Here is an 11,189-nt window from a genome sequence, read left to right as displayed (position 1 = left end):
ACAGTGAAAAAACTCTAAATCAAGTCACAGACTCTGAATCAAACTGACCATATCAATGCGTTTTTTTTTTTGCACCATGCTTTTTCTCCAACGTTTACATTTGATCACTGTTGCACTTTAAGAAAATGGAAACGTCATGAGAGAAGAAAAAAAAGAAATTTCAAAAAATGACAATAAATTTTATCTAAGTCTAAGTCTAAGACATTTAAATTGAGAAAGCTTCCTAGAGGGGAAGCGAAACGTCTTCAAACCTTGGAAACCAAGTCCAGTGAATCGTTTTTTAAACTTTTACGGTAAGTCTAAGTCTATTTACCTACTTAAGGAAAAATGTACTTAATTTAAGAAATCTTAACTTTTTTCTAGATTATTTTTTTTTTGCAGTGTATCTAACATTTCAGACTCTTCCCTCAGTTAGACCTTCCAAACTAGAGCTTGTTGTTGTCATTGTGGCCAAGTAATAGAAATATATCATGTTAATTGGTAGGTAAAGTGTATAATTTTTAGTTTTGACAGCACCAAATACTAATCACTGATCAGGTCATATAATCTGACTTTAGCCTACAGTATTTTTAAGTTCATCTCTAGATTCCTTTGACTTGAAATTGATGATGTGCAAAGAGTCAATAAAGAAAATATGGTTTTGTTAGCGTAGTTCTGTTCCTGTATTCCATCAGTAGTAGTCATGAAATGCAGTAAACAAAGGTTTGAACACAAACAGATATAGATAGCCTCTATCTCGTACAATATATAGCAAGTGGTGGCAGTGACAGCTTGGGCCAAATGACATACAGTATACCAGCTTTTTTGTCACATGGGGCTTATAGACAGATCTTGATTTCCACACCTATCAACGCTTACAAATACTTAGATATAAATAAAACATTCATATAAAAATAGGCTTTTACAAATATATACTCTATTAACTATCATTTACCAATGGAAAATGTGCCCATGTTTTCACTCGACACATAAGTCCAGTAGAACCGGGTTGAAGCGAAAACAAAGTGTACAGCATATGGACTTCTACCTCAACAAGTGGGAGTTTCTAAACTAGCAGCAACTGAAGGAAGAAAAACTCACAAAAAAGGTAGATAAGTCGATGTGAGCAGCCTACAGTAGTTCCGGTTGGAAGAACATTATGCTGCGACGTGACTTTAAATCCAGTGTGTTGACTATAAACATATTTGTTACAAAGAAAGTGAAAAAAACTGTTGACATCTAGTTATTTTTCAAACCATACTGGACAAAATCAGTAGTTTTTTTTATAGAATAAGTTAATATTAATACGTCTCATTCTCTAAATACAGCATGTTAAATATTTCAAATGGCTATCTCTATTTTTTCTGTGCACATTGGGGAAGAGAACAGCAGTGTCCTACTCAGGATCACGTCCACCTTAATTCTTTTGATTCTTGTAAAATCCAAGCAGAGAGAAAGTCCATTTAGCTTAAAGTCTTAGATGCTTTTGCTTCAGTGACTGAATCCATGCTTCCTTTGTCCCATTTTCCAGGTTGAAGTTTTCCATAGCCAGTGTTTCATTAGATCATTGTTTTACCGTGTCTTAACAAAGAGACCAAGAAGAAGGGTGAAGAGGTTCTTGTGCAAAACAACTGTGGTACCCTATCTTCAACTTGTTGCAAACGCAGCACAGTAGTCGTTCGTTACTAAAGAAAAGACTGCGAATGCAGGTTTTAAACACAAAACTGTCCATTATACATACAAAAGCACATTCAAAACACATACAGACACACAGCCTCCAATAAATATTCTCATTTGCATGTGTATACCTCTGTCCTCTCGCTACAGGTGTTGCATTTGACATAGCAGCACCACAGAAACTTGCAGTTGCATTGCCATACTCGGGAGTACTGGTGTGTATTGTATCCCCTCCCGCAGCACATCAGGTCGCAGCCACTGATGTGCTGCATCATTGTCTTGTTGCACACCCTCCCCTGTGTCCCAAGGCTTCCCGTCACAGGGTCCGCCTCACAGTAATTGGGTGACTTGTCTATGTACACCAGGTCTGTGTCTAGCGGCTTCAGGTAGGAATGAGGCTTCTTGATTTTTAGGAATTTTGGACGCTTGTTACGGCTCGCTTTAAATGCTTCCACATGCACGGCATTGGCATATTTCTCCTTGAGAATGTAGCCAAGCTCACGGAACTTGGGAAGTGTAGTCCAACAGGTTTTGGTTGTACAGGAGCCTGAGACGCCGTGACACTTACATTCCAGCCGCATATTCTTCTCCAGAACCTAGACACAGAAAAAAAAAGAATCAAGGTGAAACATTGATAAATGTCGCAATCATCATTTTCAGTAATTCTTCTTTATTTCATTGTAGTGTCTCAAAAGAAACCAGGCTGCAGCCAAAGCAACCAATTCAACAATATTTCTTAACGGAATTAAACACAGCCCTACCACATTGCAGCGTGACACTAGATATACACAGAAGCCAAAATAATGTCTCAGATTTCATTTACTTTGTATGTGGTTACCACACACAACCCGCAAAAGTCAAGAATGACTGTTCAAGGCGCCGAGTGACTGGGATTACTGTTAAACCCTGTGCTGATGACAATGAAAAGTGCCACTGGAGACTTCTTTTTAAAGCAAGGTCAATTCCTTTTTTTCTCCCCCAGAATGCTGCATGTTTGGTAAATCATTCCTGAGAACATTTGCAGGAAATGAATGCCTGAATACTTGGCAAAAAAAAACCCTGAAACGGTAAATGCTAAATACAAATGTGAGAACAAGAACTTCCTCCTGGGTGAACCCCTTAATAAAAAAAAAAAAAAACTTGGCTTCAATTCCTTTAACCATCACTTGTCCTATAGCTTACACACTTGTGACAGCTATTGTCCGTACGTCTTCCGCCGGGAAGCTGTGAACGTCGCTCCTGCTTGGTGTCACTGCTTTTGATTAGCATAAATTAAGGAGTCTGGGTGACGGTGGTGGGTGGGTGGTTGGGTCTGGTCCCAAAACAGAGGCCCTATTTATTAGCAGAACGAAAGGGAAATAAGAGAAGCAGCTCGATGAGTGAATTCACAAGTGGAATCTTTTTTTTCTAGGGGGCAATTTAGATTTCCTGATAAGCCAATTTGAATTCAACATGCAAAAACACGCATCAGAAAGTGATCTGCTTTACAATCAGGCTTGAGGAGACTTTTCAGCCACTGCTTTAGACGTGCTAGTTGTGAGAATTAGGCTCCTTTGGCAGTGGCATCCTGAGAGAGGGTATCTGTTAACTTTGGTCAATGCTGTCTCTAACCCTGACTTTGGCACATCATACCTCACAGTCTAACTTTCAGACCCAGTGGAGTCTCTTTGTCACTCTGCAGTGTTCTGCAACCATGCATGCAGGAAAAACAGGCAAATGAAAACAATCAGGCAAGATTTCTCTGTGGTATTTTATCATATTAGCCTTGTTCCTGGTTTGTTTTTATGGCGTAATCCTCAATGTTTTCTTGCTTTGATGCTTTCTGCTGTGAATAAAAGGTGATTATATTCCTCTTTTTTCTTTTTAGCTAAATGTGACGGGATTCATAGCCTATAATTAAGCTTTTAGCTTAAGTCATACTCTAGATCAAGATACAGGAATCTTGTAAACTGCACTAGGTATAAAGATAGAGTTTATCTGTGTTAAAGGAAATGCTATTCTTTAAACAAAAAAGATCCATCATGACTGACAATCAAACCAAAAAGTAAACACCCCCAAGGTGCATGTGCAAACACATTTCACCTTATGTGGGTTTATAAGATTAGTGAGACTGTTGGTTGCAGATTGTCATAACTGTAACTGAAGACTGTCCCAGTGGTGTAAAACATGGGGCAGATAGAGTTAATGCCTTTTTGTACAGTGTCAGTCTTTTTTCAGTCCATGGATCTGGGCTGTAATCAAACCCTGCCACAGTTCTTTCCCTAAAAGCAGCTCTTTATTCTACTTCTTGTTAAAACTGGGGCCCTTCTTCACAGGTCTTTGAATAGCCGAGTAATGACAGAGACACTTAGCACTTCCTTAGATCAGCCCCAAGCTACTTACCAATGGTCTCCACCATTTGGATATATTTTTAAAAACGCTTTTTTTCTTCTTCTGTGTTATATTGATGGCGAAGTTCTTTGTAACAGCTACACTGCAACAGTAGACGACGATAATGACCTCAACATTACCTACATTGTGATTCAAAAAAAGATCATGACTATAGTTAAAGAAGTAGTAGGTCTATTAAAATCTAGTCTATTAGAATCTATTTACTAATTTATCTTAATGTTTAACTTCTCCTGCTTAAGTTTGAGGTATAATGGAAGCAGAGTTACCACAAAGTGAGACAGCTGTGGCTTATAACGAAGAGAGAGAATCTGTCTAGCGCAAAAAATCAGAGATAGCATCTGCAAACTGGCTTATATTTGTAAAACAATATTAATTTTACACACATAGGCCACATATATAGTGTAAAAAAATACACTTTGGAAAGGCTTTTCAAAAATTCCACTTTCTCAAGTGGAGCTCAAAACACAAGAATTGTCAAATCCAGGCTTTGCCACTGACATTTGCTAATTAAAAATACATAAAAGAAAACATGTGGTTGTTTCTCACACAAAAGCAACACTGTAGACATGTGGCTATTGAGCGTCTATGTCATTGCTTCCAACATTTTGTCTACTAGTAAGCACAAAAGTCTTTAGAAAGCTCCACTTTTAGAGGATATTTGAAAAATCTTTGTTTTCCCCCAACCCAAACTTGATGTACTGGCAGGAGGTGGAAATTAAGGAAAATACTCTTTTTTGCAAGATTTCAATATTTATCTGGAAATGTCCTATGACATGTCGAACAATTAGATTTTTTTTCCCTTTAAAGCTTAATAAAAGTACACCTTTGTTCCTTACCTTGCGTCCCACCTCATTATTATGAAGGTTCATTAGGGTCCTTGCACTCTGCTTGACTTCCCGAGAATCAATGAAAACTTTGGAGAAGCCCAGTCCGTAGCGGATATCTGCCGAGCAGCCTCCCCACTTCCATCCTTGTCCTTTGCTGTAGAAACCCTGCTTCTCCTTGTCGCAGCTGCAGTCACTCAGGTTGCCCTGCGTGCAAGCGGTGGTAATGGCATGGGCCACTCCAGCTGCAATGATGGCATAGGTGAATGCAGCTTCTTTGCTGCCTAGGAGGGGAGCAGAAAAGAAGGTGATTAATAATCTTAGAAATATTAAATTGAACAGTGTGTCTCAGTTACAGTGAAAAGGTAAAAGGGGGGGAGATCAATTATTAACCAGCTATGTGCTTACATCATAGTCTCCCTGACATATCACTCAAGAGCTGCAGTGTTTTGAAACCTGACCTGGAAACTGTCCTGCCCATGAACCAATATGTCTGCTAGCGGTATTGTCAACAAAGCTGCATGAATAAGAGGGCTGTCGGCAAGGAAGGGCTATTGATCCACTTGGAAGCTGTTACAATATGTGTACACTCGCAAGGTATCTTCACTTTGCTGTTATCTGTCCCCAATTCCAGCTAACAAATCATTTACACATACGGAAATATTGGCAAAATAAGTAAAGGTTTGACAGAAAGTCTGACATGAGTAACAAGGACAGAGCTGGCAGAAAAGTGTTCAATATGCCAGTGATACCCCCCTTTTTAATATCCTAGTCAAAAGAAAGCTAATTATGTTATCAAAGAACCATAAAACCCTGTCTCATAATCAAAACCATGTTAAAATAACATGTGATGGCTTAAAAGTGTTTATTGTTAAATATAATAAGCAAGAAGAGACTTTTAGCTTTAATTTTCCAATCTGTGATTTATCAAAATGCAAACAGGAAACTGGTGATTACGACATCCATCATATCTGCATGTAAATAAACTCCTCTTGTCACTGTTTGCTCTAAACAAACATCATACATTCTTTGTGCTTCCTCCTGCCACGCCACTCACTATGCTTAGCTGCCATGCTTCTGATAAACATCTTGGAAGTGTGCCCTTGCCATTGAATAAAGAAAGAAAAAAAAAACTAATATTGAGGCATCAGTTATGTGGACGTTTTTATAGACTAAATGGGCAAAGTGCCAAATAAGTGGGTGTGTCAGCGCAGACTCCACCGTTGGTAATTTTTTCCCCTTCAGTTGTAAGTGCATGAGTTCACATCAAAATGAAGGCTACATGACCTTGTAATGAGAGATGGGAGATCTGAAATCCAAGCCCTGCACAGGTTTAAGGAGAAGAGCTAGTTTACTATATCAATCATGAACTTTTGATCTAACACAGATTAGACAGGCTCTGGGTGGATTCACCACTTCCAACAGTTACTGCCCCCAGATTTTACCCACAAAATCTCATTTTGTCCCTTCATGGTTCCATTTTGTACCCTTGTACAAAACATATACTGCTCAAAAAATTTAAGGAAACTCTTAAATAACACATCCCAGATCAGAGTAAATAAAATATTCTCATTGAATGCTTTGTCCTGTACAAAGTTGTATGGGCTGGACATAAAATCACACAAAAACATCAATGGAAATCAAATGCATTAACCAATGGAGGCCTTGATATGGAGTCTCACACAAAATTAAAGTGGAAAAACACACTACAGGCTGATCCAACTTTGATGTAAACTCTTTAAAGCAGGTCAAAATTAGGCTCAGTATTGTGTGCTGGCTCCATGTGACTGTAATGACCTCCCTACAACGCATGGGCATGCTCCTTATGAGTCGGTGGATGGTCTCCTTAGGGATCTCCTCCCAGACCCAGACAGTCTGGGGTTTATCAAGACGTGCTGCCCCAAATCAAATCAATCAATCAAATTCATGTCTGGGGAAAGGGCGGGCCAGTCCATAGTCTCAATGCCTTCCTTAAAGGAACTGCTGATACACTCCAGCCACATAAGGTCCAGCACAGTCCTGCATCCTAGGAACCCAGGGCCAATGGCACCAGCATATGGTCTCAGAACGGTCTGAGGATCTCATCTCGGCACCTGATGCAGTCACGCGCACCATTACTGACCCACTGCCAAATTAGTTATGCTGAAGGATGTTGCAGGCACGGAATCGCTATCCATGGTCTCTCCAGACTCTGTCAAATCTGCCACATGTGCTCAGTGTGAACCTTTTTTCATCTGTGAAGAGCAAAGTGGCCAATTTGCCAATCCTGGTGTTCTCGGGCAAATGCCAAGCGTCCTAGACTGTCTTAGGCTGTGAGCACAACTCCCATCTGTGAACGTCTTGCCCTCATATCATCCTCATTTGCAGGACTCTGGCAGTGCTCCTCCTGTTCCTCCTTGTATGAAGGCAGAGGTAGTGTTCATGTTACTGGTTGTTGCCCTCCTACAGCCTCATCCATGTCTCCTGGTGTACTGGCCTTTCTCCGGATAGCATCTCCAGCTTCTCGACACTAGACTTACAGACACAGCAAACCTTGCCACAGCTTGCGTTGATGTGCTATCCTGGATTAGCTGCATTACCTGACCCACTGGTGTGGTTTGTAGAGTCCCTCTCATGCTACCACTGGTGTCAAAGCACCACCAACATTCAGAATTAACCAAAACTTAAGGGAGACAGCAAAGGTACAGAGAAGAAGTTCATGGTCCCCACCTGCAGAACCACTCCTTTATTGAGTGGGTCTTGCCATTTGGCAATAATTTCTCCCTGTTGTTATTCCATTTGCACAACAGCATGTGGAATTGATTGTCTGTCAGTGTTGCTTCCTAATTGAACAGTTTGATTTCACAGAAGGTCGATTTAGTTGAAGTTATATTGTGTCGTTTACGTGTTCCCCTTATATTTTTGAGCAGTGTATTATTCAACCAGGGTCAGAACCATATATATGAAAAATCATATTAAAGCTTAAATCTCAAGTATGATTTCATACTGATGAAATCAGTATGGATTTCATCTATATTGATTTCATCAATTGTCTTAACCCACATCTCAGTCCAGAGGATTGCATTTCTGAAATCTTATATTATACAATTTTTTTGGACACAATCCCCATTTTGCCAGTTGGTCAGAGTGAAAAGATAAACACTATAACCCCAGATTGAATTGAAATACTTCTAAGTGACCTTCTGTGGGTAGATGCACTGTATGGAGTCATAAAACCGCAGTACTTTTATGGTGGGCTATGATTAAAATCAATTAAAATAATTGGTTGTCAAACCTGGAGTCAAACATGCCCTTTGTATTCATCAACTGGTGCAAGGTAGGTACAAAATATCCTGTGCTAGACAAGACCATTTCAAAGTTAAAAACTAAGGTACAAAAAGACTAAAACTTTCCAATCTACAAGGTGCTCCACCATTATGTCACTTTGCTTATCTTTCCCTCTCTTTTAGGAACAACTGTGAGCAGCCTAACTCCCCTTAGTCTGGGTATCAACAGCCATCTGTTTGAAACCATTCACTTCCTATGCTAATCTGACCAGTGAGACCAATCTATTTGGTATGGCTGTCCAGGCCATGGACTTGAAATAATATAAATACCCACCCCTGATTGGCTAAAAAAAAGCAACAACAAAAAAAAAAACACTGCAAATCTCTCCGGCCACAATGCAAATTGTGAAATAGCACCTTTTTCATTTTATTACAAAAGAATAAAGAGATAATCCTTTTTTCTGCCGCAGCAGAAGGCAACAATGCCTCCAACAGCTGGTCCAAGCTGCCAACAATTGTGTTTAGTATTTGTGATTTTCTTATGTAAATATATTAATCTGAAGAAGAGATAGGAAAATATCTCAAAAATATCTCAGTACTTAAAAAAAAAAGTTTTTTTCAAATTCACCTCTGATGCTACTGAACTGGGAGTTTATCCCTCTCCGCAGTAGGAGTGCATACTTGGAATCATATCTATCTCTCATTTAGTACTTGCTTTCCTTTGAGCTGTAACTGTAATTTATACCCGTGGTAAGCTCTGCATCCTTACAGTGAGAACTACGGCACCCATCACCAGACAGGATAAAGACCAGCAAAAAGTGCCTCTAGAGACTCTGGCCGGATGAAAAGAAAGGCTGCCAACATTCAGAAGAGCTTTGTTCCAATCCTGGCTTCAAAATACCTTTTATACATGTTCAGAAGGTCCCCCCCTCAGAGAAAAGTCATGGCTAAATCTAGGCCTAGTGTAAGTGACACTAGGTCCTTATGGGATGCTTGCAGGTGCAGTGGCGGTTCTAGACCAAATGTACAAGGGGGCCAGTAGGGGCCCAGAGTGTTTTCATGGGGGCACAGAAAAGCATGAAATAAGTATTATTTCTTGAGTACAGGGGCCATAACAGGGGCCAGGACATTCAATTCAGCTTATTTATAAAGCACCAATTCACAACACATGTCATCTCAAGGCACTTTACAGTTCAGCAGATCATACAGTCAAATTGATTCAAAGTTTTCTATCTAAGGAAAACCTGTTGATTGCTTCGACTCATCGACTCGAATGCAATCCCTCACACTAAGCATACTTGTAGTGACAGTGGAGAGGAAAAACTCCCTTTTAACAGGAAGAAACCTCCAGCAGAACCAGGCTCAGTGTGAGTGGCCATCTGCAGAGGCCGACTGGGGTTCGACTGGGAGACAGATTTGCAGGGGCACTGGCCCCCGTTTGCTGCCTGTCTAGAACCGCCCATGTGCAGGTGCAAACCTTATTTGTGTCATTTTAAAAGAGGAAAAGTTTAAAGTAGGCTTTAAATTTGGGTAAATAAACAATGTTTCAGTTTTTTTTATCAAGAGAACAAGTCATAAATCATTTATATGAGTCCGGATTTTGAAGTTCACTTCTGTCTTTAGCAAATATTGATCCTTTTTATAATCTAAGCCATAACAGGGCAAAAGGTAAATAATTGGATTCATCAAAAATCAACCCCAGAATGAGCTCACAATATTATAAAACAGGTTTATAACTTTTTATATAGATATAACAAACGTCAACAGATAGCAACATACCCACTTTCAACTCTTTTCCGAAGACGGTCCTCTCTCCAAGCGCAGAGCAGTTCCAGCGCCCGTTTTTGAACTGAAACTGACACTCGTTGATGCCCATTTGGGCTCCCTCTCCGATGACGATAATGGCATCGGGGCGACTCTGGCAGATAATCCGCTGTCTGGGAGCCAAACCAGGGATCTTGTTACAGATTATACTCGCACCAAGGGCCACCACCGATGAAAAGCCACTGGGAATAAAAAGATGGATAGAACTGAGAGTCTACTCGAATCATTTAATATTATCATATCTGAATCTAAATCATCAAATAAGTCAATTATCTATTATTATAGATAAATTGTTGAGTTTTATTTTGATATTTAATGTGATTACAAGATATTTAGATATTTCACAGAATCATCTTGAAATTTGAATCAGCTGAAAATAAAAAGAACTAATATATTTGGCAAAGACATAACACCCTGGAATCTGTCTTTCATGCCTTTTAGTGGGTGATCAGAAATTAAATAAACGCTCCTCACCCAATTTTGAGGTAAACAATCCCTAAGCAAAGCAAAACTCTTAAAATCCAGCGTCGTGTTCTCCGGCTCATTGCGGCCCAGCTTTCAGTTTCTGCAGAGCTGATTTTAATAACTCGCCTCGCTCCTGTTCTCCGCACGACCACAGCTCAGGTAACTCCAGGGGGAAGTCCAAAAGCAAGAAAAGCATCAAAAACAGCAGAAGCCCGGGGGACTTTTTACAAACCGAGAGGGACAACATCCAAACTCCCCTGTCGAGGCCCCCGTTGGATTGGCCTTCTTGTCATTGCGAGGGTGACACAGGTAACCCTTGGGGAGGGGGGGTGAGCAAGTGCGATTATCTCTTTCTCACAGTTCCACTGCTACCCGCAGGTCTTGGTTATATATCTGCCTCATCTATCTGGGGCGTGTTCTCAGGAGACAAGGGGCCCCGCTGAAGAATCCCGCCTGGGCTGAATCTCAGTGCACACACACACTCCCTCTCTCTACTTTTTTTTTGTACTTTTGCACACTCCTCTGCGAAGAATTCACCTTGACTGATTGGAACTGCAATTAATTTGCTTTATTGTGTGAGTCAGGGTGTCATTTGCATGTGTTTGTTTCACCGCAGCTAACAAAACGTTTCCACACCTGCCAAGAAAAACGAAGCAAAAGCCAACAATAATTACTCCTTTAATTACTGAATATGATCTTCAAGTACAGACTGAAAAATGACCTCTGTTTTCTCTTGAGGTAAGCATGCAATTTAGGCTATGTA

General features: G+C 40.2%; 1 protein-coding gene across 1 annotated transcript; it reads right to left on the bottom strand.

Annotated features, from left to right (window-relative positions):
- Positions 1-638: 638 nt before the first annotated feature.
- On the bottom strand, positions 639-10,813 carry LOC119774830 (protein Wnt-7a). Its single transcript, XM_038272527.1, has 4 exons — positions 10,436-10,813; positions 9,917-10,143; positions 4,884-5,155; positions 639-2,252 (listed from the first exon to the last, which is right to left on the bottom strand). Exons 1-4 carry the CDS (start codon positions 10,504-10,506, stop codon positions 1,770-1,772), a joined length of 1,053 nt encoding a protein of 350 aa, XP_038128455.1. The 5' UTR covers positions 10,507-10,813; the 3' UTR covers positions 639-1,769.
- Positions 10,814-11,189: the final 376 nt, after the last annotated feature.

The sequence above is a fragment of the Cyprinodon tularosa genome, unplaced genomic scaffold (genome assembly GCF_016077235.1).
Source record: "Cyprinodon tularosa strain WSP-4 unplaced genomic scaffold, ASM1607723v1 ctg833, whole genome shotgun sequence".
Lineage (NCBI taxonomy): Eukaryota > Metazoa > Chordata > Actinopteri > Cyprinodontiformes > Cyprinodontidae > Cyprinodon > Cyprinodon tularosa.
Note: the sequence above shows the minus strand (reverse complement) of the source record. Positions and strands in the feature narration are given on the sequence as shown.

Coding starts and splice junctions, on each gene's coding strand:
- LOC119774830 (XM_038272527.1), bottom strand. CDS start 10,506: ATGAGCCGGAGAACACGACGCTGGATTTTAAGAGTTTTGCTTTGCTTA. Junction 10,144..10,435: donor ATTGTTTACCTCAAAATTGG/GTGAGGAGCGTT, acceptor TTTTATTCCCAG/TGGCTTTTCATCGGTGGTGG. Junction 5,156..9,916: donor CGGAAAAGAGTTGAAAGTGG/GTATGTTGCTAT, acceptor CTCCCCTCCTAG/GCAGCAAAGAAGCTGCATTC.